The sequence below is a fragment of the Perissodus microlepis genome, chromosome 22 (genome assembly GCF_051167445.1).
Source record: "Perissodus microlepis isolate ML-2025 ecotype Zambia chromosome 22, ASM5116744v1, whole genome shotgun sequence".
Lineage (NCBI taxonomy): Eukaryota > Metazoa > Chordata > Actinopteri > Cichliformes > Cichlidae > Perissodus > Perissodus microlepis.
The window spans coordinates 26,814,183-26,832,882 of record NC_140481.1 but is presented as its reverse complement, the minus strand read 5'-3'; the positions used below and the strand labels follow the sequence as shown (position 1 = coordinate 26,832,882).

The 18,700-nt window shown below is 41.5% G+C and overlaps 2 protein-coding genes across 2 annotated transcripts; both read right to left on the bottom strand.

Annotated features, from left to right (window-relative positions):
• LOC146363349 (elongation factor 1-alpha) lies at window positions 1-10,291 on the bottom strand. Its single transcript, XM_084918450.1, has 8 exons — window positions 10,180-10,291; window positions 8,998-9,150; window positions 7,166-7,345; window positions 6,773-7,069; window positions 6,540-6,690; window positions 4,763-5,019; window positions 3,120-3,354; window positions 1-377 (listed from the first exon to the last, which is right to left on the bottom strand). Exons 2-8 carry the CDS (start codon window positions 9,139-9,141, stop codon window positions 253-255), a joined length of 1,389 nt encoding a protein of 462 aa, XP_084774576.1. The 5' UTR covers window positions 9,142-9,150; window positions 10,180-10,291; the 3' UTR covers window positions 1-252.
• A 188-nt stretch (window positions 10,292-10,479) lies between these two features.
• Window positions 10,480-14,111, bottom strand: LOC146363348 (elongation factor 1-alpha). The gene is made up of 8 exons (XM_084918449.1): window positions 13,977-14,111; window positions 12,988-13,142; window positions 12,306-12,485; window positions 11,913-12,209; window positions 11,678-11,828; window positions 11,341-11,597; window positions 11,025-11,259; window positions 10,480-10,937 (listed from the first exon to the last, which is right to left on the bottom strand). Exons 2-8 carry the CDS (start codon window positions 13,129-13,131, stop codon window positions 10,813-10,815), a joined length of 1,389 nt encoding a protein of 462 aa, XP_084774575.1. The 5' UTR covers window positions 13,132-13,142; window positions 13,977-14,111; the 3' UTR covers window positions 10,480-10,812.
• Between the last annotated feature and the right edge of the window lie 4,589 nt (window positions 14,112-18,700).

Sequence of the window (18,700 nt, the reverse complement as noted above, 5' to 3'; positions counted from 1 at the left end):
TTTTCATTTGGCAATGTTTGAGATTTTTATTGTTTTGGTTTAAATGTAATCATGATGGTAGTTTTCCCTTGAAGGCACGAACCTTCCTTTCCTACGGAAACTCTTCCGATGGGTTTTAATCAGCATAAGCCAGTCCTTGAGTAGAGAGCTCTGCCTCAGAGAAGACGGCGCTGGATGGAAGGGGGGAAGGGAGGATGGGGCGGCCCGCTGCTGCTGAGACGCGACTTGTTGGTGGACCTCCTGCACGAGGATTCATTTCTTTTTGTCGGCTTTCTGTGCGGACTTGGTGACCTTTCCACCGCTGGCAACCTTCTTCTCGACGGACTTGATGACGCCAACGGCAACGGTCTGCCTCATGTCACGCACGGCAAAGCGGCCTGAGAGGAAGAGGAGAGAGGACTCAATGAGAGGCTTGAAACAAAACCTTAAAAAGTTTTTAAGTTTGAACTTCACAATTCAAAAGACAGCTTGGTTAAGTCTCATAATGGGTTATAACAACAGTTATAACAGGTTATAACTACATTAAAGAATATGTCTGTGAAGGTTCGTATGGCACAACATAGAAGAGCCACCTCCACGGGACAAGACTCAGCTGTCCATCTGCATCTAAAGGTCAAAGGTCACTCTTTCAAGGACGCAAATGTTCACATTTTGGACAGAAAAGACAGATGGTTTGAAAGAGGAGTGGAAGAAGCGATCTATGTCCACTGTGAGCGACCATCTTTGAACAGAGGCGGTGGCTTACGACAAAAAACTGTCTGCCATCTATAATCCAGTTTTGAGCTCCCTTCCCAGACGCCTTAACGCCCACTCACATCTTGGGCCATTTGACCTCAGGAAATCACATGATAGGGTGGGGCCAGGTTTCACAATGAGCTCACCCGAAACCTTGGCTGATGGCGACCTACACCCGTTTTCACACCTGGCTCGATGATTAGGGGTCCCATTAAGACGAGGTGAAACGTCTTCAAGCAACTTAAAGAAGTCCGGACGCTTTTCTTTCCAAGCTCCTTAGACTACATTAAAGAATATTGTGCAACATTTAATAGGTCACAATACAGGAACTCCAGCAACACTTGAAGGGAAGAGGAACAACTTTATTGCCTGACCAACACGTTTCGGCTTGTGGACTAGGTCGGCTACTGGACTAAGTCATTAATGATGAAGACGGGGGTGAGGAGACATAATCCCCACCTGTCTTAAAATACATGCATGAAATACATAATAAGAATATTACAAATATACAAAAAAACGATTAAAAAGAAAAACATTTAATTCAAAAAGAAGTCAGTGCAGCAGTTAGATTAAAAAAAAAAGAGGACCTCATTTATGTCTCTCAAATTCAGACTTAAAACTAGACATCTAGAATGCTTTTATTGAAAAAATAAATATAAATAAATAAATAGATAAACATTACCCATGCGAGAATGATTGACAGAGCAAAGTAACTGGTAAAAAAGAATTAAAAAAAGGGTACAGTTCACAAAAACTCATTGATAGAAAAATGCTCATTCATGCCTCTAGGGTGCAGACTCTTAAAACAGAATATCCAAAATGCTTCTCTGTTTTTTCGGGATAAAATTAATATTACCACCTCTTTGGTTTAGTTTAATGGCTTCAATGCCTAGAAAGAATAGAGGTGAATCTGGATGTTTATCATTGAAGTGTCTTGCAACAGGGCTGGTTAGATCATTCCTCTTTGTGACTTTTTCATCCTCTTCACGCACCTTGGAAGTAGGTGAAGTTGTGCCAGAAATATTTGCTGTAGCATTTAATAGGTGACAACAACAACCTACATCTGAACACAGCCAAGGCCAAGGAGTAATCAACTTCAGACGAACAAAGCAATCTGAGCACTCTGCCCTCTACATTGATGGGAAGGGATAGAAAGGGTAGAAAGCTTTAGGTTCCCTGGGGTCCATATCTCGGCCAACATTACCTTCTCCACAAACATTTTCCACCAGGTAGGAAAAGCACAACAAAGAATGTACTTTGTCAGGAAGTTGCATCAGGCCCAATTAGACCAAAAACTGACTGCTAATCAACTTCTACCGCTCCACCATTGAGAGCCTTCTGACCTACTGCTGTACACTCTGGTTTAACTGCTTTACCGTGGAGGACAAGAGAAAACTGCAGCGGGTGGAGAGGGCAGCAGTGCGGGCAATTGGCACTTCACTAACCCCCTCCAGAGACATTTATACAGAAGCAGTATCATCATCAAGGACCTGTCGCACCTGGACACCCCCCCCCCCCCTTTCCCTCTGGTAAATGCTACAGGTCAATCAGGTCAAAGACAAACAGGCTCAATAGAAACATGCCCTACTTCCACCCTGATTGAAGGTTAACGGACGGTTAACTGTGCTGTTAACATTTATGGACATTTTAACTGTATTTATAAACTGCATTTATTGTAGTATAATGCAACCAGCATTCCTACCTCTAGTCCTACCTCTTACTCAGTTCACTACCATCACATTGCACCCTATATTGCACCTGCTCTTTTATATAGCATATATAACTTGTATATACCTTGGACATATCTGTGTAGACACTTACGTTGTTACATACATTCACTGTGTAGGCACCTCTTAAACTTCAAGTCCATTTTTTTGTTTCTCTTTTTTTTCTTTTTTGTTTTTTTTCTCTTATTCTGAAGGAATTTTAATGTTAAATTTCTATATGCTGCTAACGGAGAGATGCCAAACTGTGTTTCACTGTTCTTGTAACAGTGACAATAAAGATCTATTCTATTCTATTAATCATGACAGATCACATGAGGTTAAATGATCTCAAGTCACAGATACATTGTTAAACCTGACCACACTTTCAAATATGGAGCTGGATGTGACCCCTTTAAAGGCCCAGGGTGCTGCAATATTTTTTTTTGGCCGCAATGAGCACCCCAAAAACACAAACTTTGTCATGATGAAGCTTCAATTAATTTCACTCGATAATAAAATTACCATAAAACCCAAAATAATTCACGTAAACACTCACAAACCGACCTGATGTAACATTCCAAGCACACAGTAATTTTAACCACAACTGCACTGTTACTGCAGCTTTAAAGGAAAGGCTGACACATAATTATCTTCGAGACTAACAGCGTTTTTACTCACCAAGGGGAGGGTACTGGGAGAAGCTCTCGACACACATGGGTTTTCCAGGCACCATGGTGATGATGGCGGCATCTCCTGACTTCAGAGCCTTGGGGTTGTCCTCAAGCTTCTTGCCAGAACGACGGTCAATTTTCTCTTTGAGCTCACTGAATTTGCAGGCGATGTGAGCGGTGTGGCAGTCCAGCACGGGGGCGTAACCCTGGGCGATCTGGCCGGGGTGGTTCAGGATGATGACCTATGAAGGGAGAAATGAGGGAAGTGTTGTACTTAGAGATCATTATCCTTCCTCAGTTTATTACTGGACTTCTATTTGTGACAGAAATAACCGAAATGAGGAGGGCGGGGGGCTATCCAGGATTGTATTAGTTTCTGGATTAAGCTCCAAAAACATTTCCTTCAACTTTAACATTTTTAGTTTTCTGTGCAGCTTTTCTTAGGGGGATGTCTGTCAATGAAGATGTGCTTTTAAACAAACTGGTTCAAATTCTCTTCCTGTGCAGGATGTACTCATGCTTGGTTTAATCACAGCTAAGAGGCCTAAGTGGAAATACTTAGACTACATTAAATAAGGACTCCACTTGCTGACTATTGGGATAGGAAGAAGACTTTGCCTCAGAAAAATAGGATAGACAGTCATGTAATTCTGTCATTTTTTACCTGAATAAATGTAGTAGACATAAACAGTGATGAGGCATACTATATTTTTCAGATTTAAAAAAATCAGATAAATGAGTAATTAAAAAATTACATTTTAATTAAAAAGTGTCAAAATAGGTAATAGACACTATATGATTTACTTGGTTTAAAACTTTTTAAACAAAAGCTATTTATTTATTTGTGAAGGACCTCTTGCCTGCAGTACCTTCACAATCCAGCAGGGGTCCACCTGTATTTTGTTTTTGCTTTTATTTGTTTGTCAGCCATTATTTAGTGGTCAGTTTGTTTTTTCCATATGCAGATATGTGAAAAAGGACAAATAAAGCCCAAGACAAACCTTAAAACAGCAAAACAAAAGATGTTTCTCAAACCTTTGACAGCTCTAAAGAAAACAAAGTGCTCTTTACACTGAACTGATAAAGATCCCCTTTAATGCTCAGTGGTTAAAATGTGTAACTAATAAATCATGATTGATTTACAAACTGGGTGAGCTGATTCCCGAAATCAGGGCTGTGGTACACTGGTGGGGCCTGCAGATGCTGCAGGTAAACCACGAGAAGTCATTTATCATTAACCTGTAAGGCTTCATTTTCAGTTTTGTGAATTAGTTCACAATTATCAACAAATATCGACATTAAAGAATGAAATTACTTCTAAAGAACTTAGACTGGAGTAGGGGCTGTCAAGAGGCAGAGGTAAAGTAATGATGTGCCTTCTTGGCCAGAGTCTTTCCTGATAAATAAATAAATGGGGAATCACTCTTAACATGGAAACCATCGGAAGACTGAAATGAATCAGTGAATTAATAAGAAGAAACTATTTCATTTTAAATTTATTTATTTATGGGTGGCCCTGAGATTAGTTTGGATTTAAGCAGCGTAAAGCATTATACTGAAGTGTTGCTGTGTACCTGCTTCATATATAATCTACAAAAATAACTGTGTGCATGTTTATTATCACATGTTTAATCTTTTCTTTATGCTTACCTGGGCGGTGAAGTTCTCAGCAGCCTGGGGTGGGTCGTTCTTGCTGTCACCGGCCACGTTTCCACGGCGGATTTCCTTGACGGAGACGTTCTTGACGTTGAAGCCGACGTTGTCACCGGGCAGAGCTTCAGACAGAGACTCGTGGTGCATCTCCACGGACTTCACCTCTGTGGTCAGGTTGGGGGGAGCGAAAGTGACGACCATGCCGGGCTTCAGGATACCGGTCTCAACACGGCCGACGGGAACGGTTCCGATACCTGACAGGAGGGAAAGAAGTCAGCGCTCCTCCGTATCTGACTTGTCTTTTTTTTAGTATTCAAGCTTTTCTGCTTTTGTAAATAAAGACTGATCTGATTGGTTAAACACTTAAAACAGTGAGGAAGAAGCGGCTGGGTTTTTATTGTGTACTGTTTTTAGTACTAATAATAAAATTACATTTGTAAGTCCTGTAAAACCAGAGGTAGAAGAAGCTTCATAGAATTTAAAAGAATAGCAGCAGTAAAGAAATAAAATAGTCCAAAAACATATAAACAAAGAAATACATTTTAATAGTTAAAGCTAAATAAAGCTTAAACAACTTAAAACAATAAAAGTAAGGTCCCTCTTTGTTTTGATTCTGGAATCTAACGTGGCTTTAATGTTATCAACTAAACTGAGGTGACAAGATTTCATAATTAAATATCCTCTTTGCTTTTCCTGATATATTATTTCAAACTACCCAAGATGTTTATGGAGGAAGTTTTACAGTTTTCTTATTAATCACTCTTAAAAAGCACTGGATGTAACACAATACAAAGCAACACTGCAAAGTATTTAGATTACTTTTTTTCTCGTAAAAATGAACACAACGAGTGATTTGCCAGTGATTTAGTTACTTTTACAATCATCAAATCAGCAATCAGATCCTGGTATAAGGTATTTCTTTATTATTTCTGTTGTGACAAAACAAAAAACATAAAATAGAAAACCCCTGAAATATTTGTACTGCTTCTGTCCATCTTTGACTCTCGCAACAATCAGCTCTACATTACACTCACGCAATCCTGCAGCTGGAGTCGGCAAACGTAACGACAGCAAGGTCGAACTTTCGATTGTTTAAGTATTTTCATTATTTCCTGCTGGTGCTCAGATACTACTGAGGAGAACGATGCTGATGCTACAGCTCTGAAACGGCAATGAGGGAAATTAATAAGCTTGCTGCTGGTGATTTCAGAGTAGAGGAACACAGCGGTTGTCGGAGTCAGACTATATTAGTGTTTTGTTTGCAGCTATATTAGTTTTGAAGGTCCAAAAACCACTAAAAGTTATCCATAAACTCTGCAGGTGCACTGCACAGATGCAAATCTGTATATAATAAAAGAACAATAAATTAATTAAAAGCATAAACTTGGATGGTTTTTACCACACAGCAAGTCGTATCATTATTCAAATTATTGCATTAAAAATCTTCCAGAAGGCACAAAAAGCACAAACAGGGTCTGAAGGTCCAGTCCAGACACCGATTAGTGGAAGTGAGGTCAGGAAGTCAACAATAAATCTGTGTCAATCTCAGCAATCACACCTCTTAACTTTAAACCTTAACAAGATCCAAATAAATTACTTTTAAAAAACTACCTTTAGAGGTAGTTTTTTACTGTAGGCATTTAAAAATGGGAGTTTGTGGGCACTTACTCGCCTTTGGAGCCAGCCACGAGTGGGAAGAGACACAGGTTTTACTTTTTCCTTGAGATGTGTGATGACTTACTGGTTTTACAGGGTGCTGTGTGGCTTTACTTACCGCCAATCTTGTAGACGTCCTGCAGGGGCAGACGCAGAGGTTTGTCGGTGGGGCGGGTGGGTGGCATGATGGAGTCCAGGGCTTCCAGCAGGGTGGTGCCTGTGGCTCCGCCTTCCTTGCGCTCGATCTTCCAGCCCTTGAACCAGGCCATCTAAAGTGTAGAAAATGAGAGGAAGTGAAGAGAAAGACTCTTCGAGCAGACGTCTACACTGGGGTGTGTTTGAATCCCTCACCTTGTCACTGGGCTCCAGCATGTTGTCTCCGTGCCATCCGGAGATGGGGACGAAGGCAACCGTGGCGGGGTTGTAGCCGATCTTCTTGATGTAGGCGCTCACTTCCTTGGTGATTTCCTCAAAACGCTTCTGGCTGTAGGGGGGCTCGGTGGAGTCCATCTTGTTGACTCCGACGATGAGCTGCTTTACACCCAGAGTGTAGGCCAGCAGGGCGTGCTCACGGGTCTGGCCGTTCTTGGAGATACCAGCCTCGAACTCACCAACACCAGCAGCAACGATCAGCACAGCGCAGTCAGCCTGAAAATCAACACCAGGATGCAGATTAGATCCAAGTCCGCTGCAAGGTCAAGTTTGCAGGAGTCAAATCCTCATGTTGGAGCTTATGGTTCTTACCTGGGAGGTACCAGTGATCATGTTCTTGATGAAGTCTCTGTGTCCAGGGGCATCAATGATGGTCACGTAGTACTTGCTGGTCTCGAACTTCCACAGAGCGATATCGATGGTGATACCACGCTCACGCTCGGCCTTCAGTTTGTCCAGCACCCAGGCGTACTTGAAGGAGCCCTTTCCCATCTAAACCACAAAAAGCAAAGTAGAGGGAAGAATCAGTCAGAAAGGTTTAACAGAAGAGATTTCATTTAATCAGTTTTCTTCATAGATCTGAGAAAACTGAAGTCCAGCTTTATCAGAACTGAATTTAGAGAATTTTACTTTACTATTTTAATTTATTGTTAATCTTATAGAAATACAAGCATCCTTCACCACAGTGTTCATGACCTTGAAGCTTTGAAAAAATACAAATACTAAACTCCAGTTAATCCCTTAATCTGAAAAGGTAAAATCACCTTTTAACTGGCTCATAATGAGCTTTTTAAGGGGTGATTATGCAACTACGCTAGGCAGACAATCTGAGTTAGCTTGTTTAACAGAGGTACATCCCGAAAAGGTTGATTCTGTTAATCTGGTTGCAGCGTTTTCAGAGGTATATGCTGCAGTAAAATTACTGTGTTAAGGTTAAAAATCATAATGACAGCTGAATTTAATTCAGTTGCATCAGTTTGTGGGTGCATCAGGTTCGCCAAGGGCTTTGTTACATTTTTTTACCCATTTCATAAGCAAACAAAATATATATAATTAATTTATTCTTAAGTAAAGTAAACCCTACTAAAAAATGGTTAAAATCTTTTGTGATGTAAGGCCAAAACATGTTTTGCCACAAAACAAAAACTTTAATAAGCAGGGAAAACTCAGTTTGGTTAATTCAGTACCTCATAAATAAGTCTTATTTTTAAATATTTTTTTTCTAGACCTAAAGCTGTTTTTCTTCAGCTTACATTCAGGAGAGCATACTTTTAAAAAATGAACCTCTGTTCAGCCTAATAGCACCGATTTAAGGTGGGAAAAGAATAAAAAAATTTACAGGCTAGATAAGAAAAATTATGTAAAACATAACATCTTTTTGTACCTTATACAGTCAACCAGAATAGTTTCTTGCAGTTTTTGTATGTTTTGTGAATTGATTAAAACAGGTTTTCTTATGAAAATGCTGTTTTTTTCTGCCTTGTGTTTGTCTTTGTTAAATTCTTGTGTTCAAGGTCTGCTAAGCATTCTTTGGCATCCTTCAATGTCTGTGCCTTACTGAGGCCTAGGTTTCAGTGCTAATATCCTGTATTCATCCTAGTCCTATCGTAGAATACAGAATGTATCCAAAAACATTGGTTATTGGAACATTTCATGTTATAATATACAAGTAAAAAATTATAACAGATATAATTTTCATGATATATATCATGTATAATGATTATATTATATTGTATGGTCTTTACCTTATATTATAAACCACCTTAAGGGGAAAGCAGTGATTTGTCGCTATATTAAAAAATTAATTGAATGTTTGATAAGTTTCACTTTCAATGTTTAATTAATTCAGTTTCCCCTAAAATGTTGGGTAATATTAAATATATAATTATATACAAGCAAGATTTTAACTCTTATTTTGCACGACATAAATTAACCTAACATTTAAATCTTTATGCGTATTTTGCGCTTGAGGGCAGTGTGTATTTTTTAACAGTAGATGGCGGTTTTACCCAAATAATATCATTGAACAGTTATTCCACCACACCCCACCGTCTACTGTTATGGCATTTTACCTCAGTCTCACTGTTATATCCCATACAGTGTTTATGCGGTAAAAAGCCTAAGATTAGGCCGCAGTCACCCACCTCAGCGGCTTCCTTCTCAAACTTCTCGATGGTTCTCTTGTCGATTCCTCCGCACTTGTAGATCAGGTGACCGGTGGTGGTGGACTTGCCGGAGTCGACATGTCCGATGACCACGATGTTAATGTGGGTCTTTTCCTTTCCCATTTCGATTTACTGTTTTTAAAACAACACGAGGAGCAGTCATTTCCAGTTTTCAAATACATAATGTGCCATATATAATAGTAGTTGCCCCCAAAATGGTGTGAGCCCAGTGAACGCCATTGTGGCTCATTGCCTTCACCGAACATTAAGGATCCCCGTTTTTCTGCAGTTATTAAATTAACGGGGGATTCGTGTTTAATAAATTAATTCAGGCTCCAATTTATCTCAAAGGCCTTGTTCTTGGTCATTCCCCATGAGTTTTATGAAGCCAATTAAATAATTGAAAATTAACTTGTCAAAATGTAGTAATAAACTGTTTCTTTCCACTTTGCTGCAACTGCGGCATTAGAGGTTAAGTAATGTTAGCTAGGCGGTCCTTGCGCAACAAAAAAAAAAACACGCAAAGTCGTATGAATTGTAAATGGCTGCAGTATGCTAATATACGTTTTGAACATAAGAGACTATTGGGGAGGGGGTTTTTGTTTTTTGTTTTTTTAAATAAAGGACACCATCTATAATCATTAAGGACACCGAGGTGGGACGCTGATGAGTCACACGCCATGTGCGTGCTGGATGAAAACCGGCTCCTCGCCTCCATGTTGCACCCGTCGGGAGCGCGGAGCCGCCATGTTGTCAACTGATGCAAGCGCGCACCCGAACATACAGCATTGGGAGTCAATGCGCGCGTTCACGCAGGTGGAAAGAACAGGGCTACCATGACTGGCAGAAACAACCTGGCAACTCGTTTTTTGACATCTGTCCCCAGCGCCTGCCTAAAAATCCCGATGTGGACCCTTACAAGTGAGCCAGACAGGCTAAAACGAGCCAGGAGAAGCAAATAAGGTGAGCTGGCACGTTTTAAACCTTTCAATGAGAATTCTAAATGCTACGTTGCACTGAATGGATTACTAAGGTTTCTGGCTCTAGCCATCAGTTGATGATTTAAAGGATTTAAGCTCTCTACTACCCCAGCTTTTGTGGAAATGCATCAATGTTAAAAATTTAGCTCCAACAGCTGCATTTTAAATGAAATTCACCAACCTGTGTCCAGCAACTACCAAGACGTCCAGAGATTTCGAGCAGAGGCAAAAAAGGACAGAGCGTGATCTCTCCGGTGTTTATATACCGAACTAGAGGAGAGGGAGGGATGTGCATTGCTCTTGTTGTGTGTCAGACTAAAATAAGGGGTGCTATTGGCTGGGGTGGCATATCTCCTATGGAGGCGATTGGATGACAAGCGCATCACTGGACACAAATAGCATGGATAAAAAACAGCTGCAGCACATGACAGAGGCTCGCCTGTCATACCAACTGCAACTGTGAAGGATACAGACAAGCCAATTTCAATTTTTTTCGGAGACAATATTTTATTAGTTACCAGCAGCTTCTTTCCAATCAAATGTGGCATTTTAACATTGAGATACAGTTCTAAACCATTTCCAACTTAAACTCAACTGAGAAGAGGCACTGTCATGTGATTCAGGTAAGTGACAATGCCATAGAGTTCTTTTTCCTGCGAAAACTCTTGCGATGGGTTTTAATCAGCATAAGCCAGTCCTTGAGTATAGAGCTGTGCCTCAGCGAGGACGATCCAGGGTGGGAGGAAGATGTAAGGGAAGATGTTGCCCGCTGCTGCCGGCACACATCTTGTTGATGGATTCCCTGAACGGCCATTCATTTCTTGCCCTTCTGAGCCTTCTCAGCAGCCTTGGTTGTCTTTCCGGACACTTCCTTGGGGATAACAGACTTGATGACACCGACAGCCACTGTCTGCCTCATGTCACGCACGGCGAAACGACCTGAAATAGGAGCAGGGGAAAGGTGGGGTTAGCTGCTGTACATTATGCCTAGTCACATCAAGTAGGGCTTCTGGGAAGCAAACTTACCGAGGGGAGGGTAGTTGGAGAAGGACTCCACAACCATGGGCTTCTGTGGGATCAGTTTGACAATGGCGGCATCTCCGGACTTGACAAACTTGGGGCTGTCCTCAAGCTTCTTGCCAGAACGACGGTCGATCTTCTCAACCAGCTCGCTGAACTTGCAAGCGATGTGGGCAGTGTGGCAATCCAGCACAGGGGCATAGCCTGCAGCGATCTGACCGGGGTGGTTCAGGATGATGACCTGTGGACACGCTAAAAGTTAGCCAATTCCATAATACAACTCAACCCTGAAGACGCTCAGCACCATTGTCGCCACACCAACCTGAGCGTTGAAGCTCTCAGCACCCTTGGGTGGGTCGTTCTTGCTGTCGCCAGCAACGTATCCACGACGGATTTCCTTGACGGAGACGTTCTTGACGTTGAAGCCAACGTTGTCACCGGGCACGGCCTCGGGCAGAGACTCGTGGTGCATCTCCACGGACTTCACTTCAGTGGTCAGGTTGACAGGGGCGAAGGTGACGACGGTGCCGGGCTTGATGATACCAGTTTCAACACGGCCGACGGGTACAGTTCCAATACCTGAGAAATTAAAACATTGTTAAAGCACAGAAAACCATGGTAGTGCAATACTAGCCTTGCAGTACTATGACAGTTCTCACCGCCAATCTTGTAGACGTCCTGCAGGGGCAGACGGAGGGGCTTGTCAGTGGGGCGGGAAGGTGGCAGGATGGCATCCAGAGCCTCCAGCAGGGTGGTTCCAGAGGCATTGCCGTCCTTGCGCTCGATCTTCCATCCCTTGAACCAGCTCATCTACAGACAAAAGTCATTGATGGTTTAGTCTATGTTCAGTCAGATTAGCAAATTGAGATGTGTGGAATGGCTAGCAGTCCTCACCTTGTCACTGGTCTCCAGCATGTTGTCTCCGTGCCATCCGGAGATGGGGACGAAGGCAACGGCGGCGGGGTTGTAGCCGATCTTCTTGATGTAGGCGCTCACTTCCTTGGTGATTTCCTCGAAACGAGCCTGGCTGTAGGGGGGCTCGGTGGAGTCCATCTTGTTGACTCCAACGATGAGCTGCTTTACACCCAGGGTGAAGGCCAGCAGGGCGTGCTCACGGGTCTGGCCGTTCTTGGAGATACCAGCCTCGAACTCACCAACACCAGCAGCAACAATCAGCACAGCGCAGTCAGCCTGAAAATCAACACCAGGATGCAGATTAGATCCAAGTCCGCTGCAAGGCGAAGTTTGCAGGAGTCAAATCCTCATGTTGGAGCTTATTGTTTTTACCTGGGAGGTACCAGTGATCATGTTCTTGATGAAGTCTCTGTGTCCAGGGGCGTCAATGATGGTCACGTAGTACTTGCTGGTCTCGAACTTCCACAGAGCGATATCGATGGTGATACCACGCTCACGCTCGGCCTTCAGTTTGTCCAGCACCCAGGCGTACTTGAAGGAGCCCTTTCCCATCTGAGGGGGAAGGAATTCATGAAATTTAAGGTCACAATCCAAATATCTACATGGAAAATTTCACTGTCGATCCTAAGATTGAAATCTTAAGTGCATCCAGTATTCAAATTACCGGGAGCCCCCCCTCCTCAAAAAGGGACAATTAATCACCTCTTAGGTACAAACATTAAACCCACAATTTTCCAAAAGCATTAAAAGTATTTCTAAGTCTTAGTGTATGCAAGTCATATTCAAACAGAGGTTGTGCTTTGTTTTGTGTATAAATTTTAAGCTTTTATTCTGTTCACTGGAGGCCTCAGACTGTCAGACAAAGTGCACATTCACCACCAGCGCTCTGCGCGCGTTAAGCCCCACCCCGCATGCGCGCACACGGCTGTTACACCCTCGTGCCGGGCAGTTGAGCTCAGAGGAAGGCATGCCGACGCCGCCATCTTGGACTTTTTAACAGAAACTGTTTTCAAGATAAAATGGATAAAATGTATCTAAATACACAAGCTCTTACCTCAGCGGCTTCCTTCTCAAACTTCTCGATGGTTCTCTTGTCGATTCCTCCGCACTTGTAGATCAAGTGACCGGTGGAGGTGGACTTGCCGGAGTCGACATGGCCAATGACCACGATGTTAATGTGGGTCTTTTCCTTTCCCATTGTTTTAGTTTCTGTGGGCAAGATTAAATAAAAATAAAAATTGCGTTAGTCTTACTATTAAGTAGCCGTTAGGCTTCGTTAACAGACATGCATGTACAACTAAGCTATCGCATCTTGAGCCCGGCTACATTAGGAAACCATCCCGGCATGTAGGCATAATGAAAGGCGGTGAAAAAAAAAGCCTACTGAAACGTATTGTCTTTTTTAATTCATACGGAGTTAAAAACTGAAATTAAACTCCATGGCTACTCAGTCGCTAGGCTTTAGCCGCTAGTAGGCGGCTGCTACTGCTAGGCCTCACTCGGCCACAAGCCAGCCGAGACACGTGTTACTCCACTGGGCCACGTCGGATAAAGTTACAAAGATCGCCAAATATTCAGAAGCTCTCTTGTCCGGACTTCAAGCACCTGTTGCCGGATAAATACGGACAGTTGTTTCAGTGAGGAGAGAGAAGAAATGCCATTCAAGCATCTTCGGATCTCCGGTCTTGCAGCCCTCCTTTGTTCCCGTTGCCCACTCTACATTTTCTCCTCCCTCGTAAAAAATCTTTCGTCAAAAGTTTAAAAACAGCATCCAGTAAACCCACTAACGCACAAACCTCGCAAAAAACTATCATGTTAAATAAAATCAGGCGAGAACGACCTTTACCATTTTTTAGGGTTAATTCCCTCGAAAATTAAATCCACAGGTTAGTGTCAAGTTACGTAACCGAAAAAGCAAAGTTTGGGATTAAACGAAAGAAGCACAAAGAAGATGCTACCGCCTGAACAAATCACGTTTAACTACAACCTTTAAAGGCCCGAGGCCGGGTCCCTCTCTATGTGAAGAATGGGAGCTAAACTCACCGGTGTTTCTGGGTTTTCACGGCCAAAGCTGCTGCCCCTAAGCCAGGTAACAGAAAGAGGAAGACTGGGCCGGACTGGGAGGTTTTATACTCAATGGGAGGCGGCCTCATTTCCCGTCACCCTCCCCGGCGCAAAACCCCGCAAATCACACACATTCCTGCAAAAAACGTCAGCACGCCGCCGAATGAAGCCCTGCAACATGCATCATGTCTCATCAGTGATATGAATAAAATTCAGCAGCAAAAAACATAATAATAATAATTAATTAATTAAATTAAAAAAAATCTCCAGGGGAGAAACGAGGGTGACTTAAAGATACAGAAAAACACATCTTTAAAGTTAGATTTCACACAATTCCTCCACTTTTATTATGAAAAGGTGCACACTTTTACATTTTCCAGACATCAGAACACAAAATGCTGGATGCTGAGGGAAAATAATAATACTCTACTTTAATGCTATTTAAATGAAATATGTGTAGTATTGTTGTACATTAAAGAGTACTTTTATTATATTTTAGTTTTTTTTTCTTAGGTATAAATGATGTAATTTGGCAGCACCTATAGAGCTTTTAGAAAGAAAACATTAGCAGCACTCAAGTCAAGGAAAAAATTAACTAGTAGAATGTACTTTACTAAAGCTACGTATACAAGTTTATATATTAGGTGGCCAAGAAATGACTGGAAGATGCATAAACTTCTGTTAAGGCAAAAAAGACTCATGTCCATAACAGTCAAGCTTCCATACCCCCAAAAGGTCTGTTTATGCCAGGAAAAACCCTGATTCTTATTTATCATAATAATTCAGGCTTATAATTAGCACTGCAGTCAAACCCTTCAGAAAATAATGGGGAAAGGGGATTGCATCTGTGCTTTATTTAAAAAAATGTTTTAAATATTCATGATAATTCACTGATTTTATGTTTTTCAGGGACATCCAAGCAGAAACGTCACACACAGGTAACAGAATTTTGATTATTTTAATCACAATTTATGTTTTAGAAGTTTCAAACCTCAATCCAAAGTCCCTGAGGATACTCCCCACTTCCAACTACTGTTAACACTGGGTCGTCTCATCAGTCTGATGAGATTATTTAAATCCAATGAGATTCAAAGAGCACCCATGGTGGGGGGAAAGATGAAATCCTACTGTTTTCAAGACACCCTATCAGCCACACATCTACATTCCTGGCAGCTGCGTGTGAACATGTTTGATTGAATTAAAAGTGGGGGCTTGTTTACAACTGCAAACCAAAGCATGGTGGGAAATCCAAAAATATATATCTAAATCTTAAGAATATTTACAGCTAATGTGGCCACATTTTCTATGTGCGCCTCCCTGGTAAATCTGTACATTGTGAATAATTAAAACAAATAAAATAAAGGTGGAATAAGGCTGAGAACTCGGTCAGAGGATGCTGCTTGGAGGTCAGGAGGTCAGATTCTGCCTTTTCCTCGTCACTCTGGCATGTTGCCCAGCACAGAGGCAGCTGGCTTCCCCTGGTACTCTCTCACATACATACACACTAAATACTGGCTCGGCTTTCTCTTTGCAGTTCAGGTAGCAGGCACTTCGACTTGGCAGCTGCTGCCTTCACTCAGCACCAAGCACAGCGATGGCGAGGGGGGTGGGGGACAGAGTGAAAAGCCTGAGAGGTGGGTAGGGAGATAAGAAGAGAGCACGGAGGAGATAAGAGCAGAAAGAGCGTGGTGTGGAGCAGCAGGAAATTTACAGTTGTTAAAGAGCTCATCTTGGCAGGCACCTTTTAAAGTGTAGGTCTTTTTTATACGCAAAACACCAGTAAATGCACTGCTTATGCATGCATGTGAATTGCTCTTAATGTCTGACTATAAACTAGTTCTGCTGTGTTTTACATCTTTAAATATAACCCATCAGACGAGCTACAGATGAGGAGCCACGCCAATAACACAATGAAAGATTTAAATGTATTCACAGGGTGGATAACTGCCATTCTCCAGGAAGGGTGTAAAAATGTGAGCCTCAACAAGCTCGCAGGTAACTGGTAACCAAACACACCACCTGTGGATGTGATTCTGTGAACCCCTTTCATCATAAATCTGTGTTTTCCCTGCACATAAAAGGGGTTACATGAGCATGAAATACATTTTTGTTTATTAAATGGCCAAGAATTTCAGTTAATTAAGGTAACACAGGGTCATTGCTTTAACTATAGCCAGGAAACACCCTGTGAGTTCATCAAATTTGGACTATCTCACCATCATTAGGGAGTTTTTCACATTGTTTCTGTGAATTAGTCAACCTGCACTTCTCTTTTGTGCTGTCACAGTAGGTGGCAGTGTACCTGGAAACATAAACAATGAACTTTCAGTCAACCATAAATGAATCAAAAATAAATAAATGCTCTAGCGCCGAAAGGTTGCACTAGCAGTATTAACAGAAAAAATATGCCTCTGTGTAGGTACACTCATAAACGTTTTTGCATTGCAATAAAATACAAATTAACAAATTCAGATTATACACACACAGATACTTGCAGTTTTTCTTTGAGAGTACAAAACTACTATGTGCAGCCCTTCTACCAAACAAAGCCACAAAGGTGCTCAAGGTTTCAACCTGTTTCCTTAAATAGAGTATAGGTTTCTTTTAAACTCTTTCTTTTAAACTTTGAGAAAGTAAAATCACTTAAGGTCCAAATTAACATAGATCATCATTATTTATGTCTAAAGAAGGTAAATGCTACTGTTATGTTATCATTTCCCCATCTGCGAGCATCCAAGGATCCGCTCTCATAAATTTCATATAAATGTTATAATCAAATGGGATCTTCAGGACCTGTGAGGACATCCACATGTCTGCCAATTTTTAAATTTACTCCTTCAAAAGTATGACAACAGCGACTTCTTGTCAGCTGTGTTTGCAATTTATGCATGTTCATTGATTTAAATGGCCAAAAATAACAGGAATATGCTTTGACTTCAGGGAAGTAAGTTAATACAGATTCTTTCATGGGGACTAGTGGTGGTTATGTGCACAGTCGCACCTCAGAGACCCATCTCGAGGATAAAACCATACCCACTTAAACCTCCTGACAATCAGCCATTGTGAACCAGAAATGATGCAGTTTTTCTTGACTTTGATGATAAATGATCAATTGCTTGATCTCTAGGACTGGTTTATGTTTTGGGGAAATATACTTAAAAAAAAGAGAAGTATATTAAAATATGACACATTTAGTAACACACAGCTTATTTGGATATTTAGTTTCCATCACAAGATAAAACAATGATTTTCCAAACACAGGACCCAAATCTGTAACTGTACCTATTAATTACAATTTGTCTTCGGGCTTCAAACGAGGTGACTGGTTTTGACTTGTGAGTGCACAAAAATGTGGACACGCGTCTTTTGCCAGGCAGTTAGTTTGTAGCGTTGAGGTGTTGCCTCTGACCTGGAGCCTGATTGGCAGCTGTAAAAATGTCTTCATAGAAAAAGGATAAGTGTGAGAAAATAGGGACTATTTAACCTTTCTCCCTAATTTATGAGGTTGTCACTGATGAGTCATTAAGGAGTCAGGAAGAACCTGAAATTTAGAAAGTCAGTTTTCCAGTCTTTGAAAGGTGGAGTGAAGAAACATGGCAGAGATCCAGGGGTGAATTCAGCGTTCAAGGTGATTTAGACACGTAGGCACCTGACCTGTTCTCCCAGGAAAGTGGCTTTAGCTGCGTCTTTGGCAGGCAAACACACCACCCAGCTGCATTCACTTTCATGGTCGTCGGTCACCACTTGGCACATCAAGATCTCACGACCTTTGCACCCATATTTTAGATAACAGATCTTTCTGTGGTAATACTGCGCTCATGTGAAAAATCCACTGGGCTTCTGATCATCTGCATCATATTATATCACTCTATATTTCCTCCAATAATGACCTCAGTTGTAAACATAAAGCTGAGCAAAGTCCTTCCTAACTGACAATATCAGTAAAAACTAGAAAAATGTCTGAGTTTCATGAATACCAGCAAAACTGTTTAAATAAATTACACTAGTTTCAAGTATTGCTGTTATTTGATGCACATTAAAAAGACATTCACCATTATTGTTCTTTTATTTGCTTATTAGTTAGAGAGATTTGAGAGCAGCGGCACCTGATTAATAGGTTTGATATTCACTATATTCAACATAAATGTTGTAGTAAACACAAAGTGTTTACAGTTTTGCAGCTATTAGTAAATGATCCAAATTATTTATTGAACCAATTCCTTCCAAAGCAGAAATTTTAGTCTCACTGTGGTGCTAAAGGGAAAAACTGGGATCACCAATATCAGCGGGATCTATTTTTGGAATAACATGAATCAACCTGTTCTCATCACAACGCGATGTATGCTTCCTGTTTGCCCCCGTTACATATCGTTATCCTTTAGCATTAGGGCTCGAGGCTGTGTCAGCCAGTTACAGATAACAGTTTCATTTTTACAAGGCACTAACAACAACTTGGTTAGCTTTAGGCAATATTGAGGTTTTGCAGTCATGTAATCACTCACCATGTGAGTGATTGCTGAAGGTTGCTGGCAGTTGAGGGAGTCAGAGACCCTCTGGTCACCAGGAAAAACATGTATTCCCCGACCAGTTGCCAAAAACCTCCTTGTGATTGCAGTGATTGGCACTAACAGATTGTCGTAGTCAGCTGTAGTTTCCACGGAAAGTACCATCTCGTCTGTAAACACTTGCTAGCTACTCTCTGA

What these genes read in the sequence shown, in the direction of transcription:
- LOC146363349 (XM_084918450.1), bottom strand. Translation starts at nt 9,141, where the DNA reads ATGGGAAAGGAAAAGACCCACATTAACATCGTGGTCATCGGACATGTC. An exon ending in GGACGTCTACAAGATTGGCG is followed by an intron (nt 5,020 to 6,539) that starts GTAAGTAAAGCC and finishes CCCTCCTGTCAG; the next exon opens with GTATCGGAACCGTTCCCGTC. An exon ending in CTCCCAGTACCCTCCCCTTG is followed by an intron (nt 378 to 3,119) that starts GTGAGTAAAAAC and finishes TCTTCCTCTCAG; the next exon opens with GCCGCTTTGCCGTGCGTGAC.
- LOC146363348 (XM_084918449.1), bottom strand. Translation starts at nt 13,131, where the DNA reads ATGGGAAAGGAAAAGACCCACATTAACATCGTGGTCATTGGCCATGTC. An exon ending in TGATCACTGGTACCTCCCAG is followed by an intron (nt 12,210 to 12,305) that starts GTAAAAACAATA and finishes GTTGATTTTCAG; the next exon opens with GCTGACTGCGCTGTGCTGAT. An exon ending in GGACGTCTACAAGATTGGCG is followed by an intron (nt 11,598 to 11,677) that starts GTGAGAACTGTC and finishes TTAATTTCTCAG; the next exon opens with GTATTGGAACTGTACCCGTC.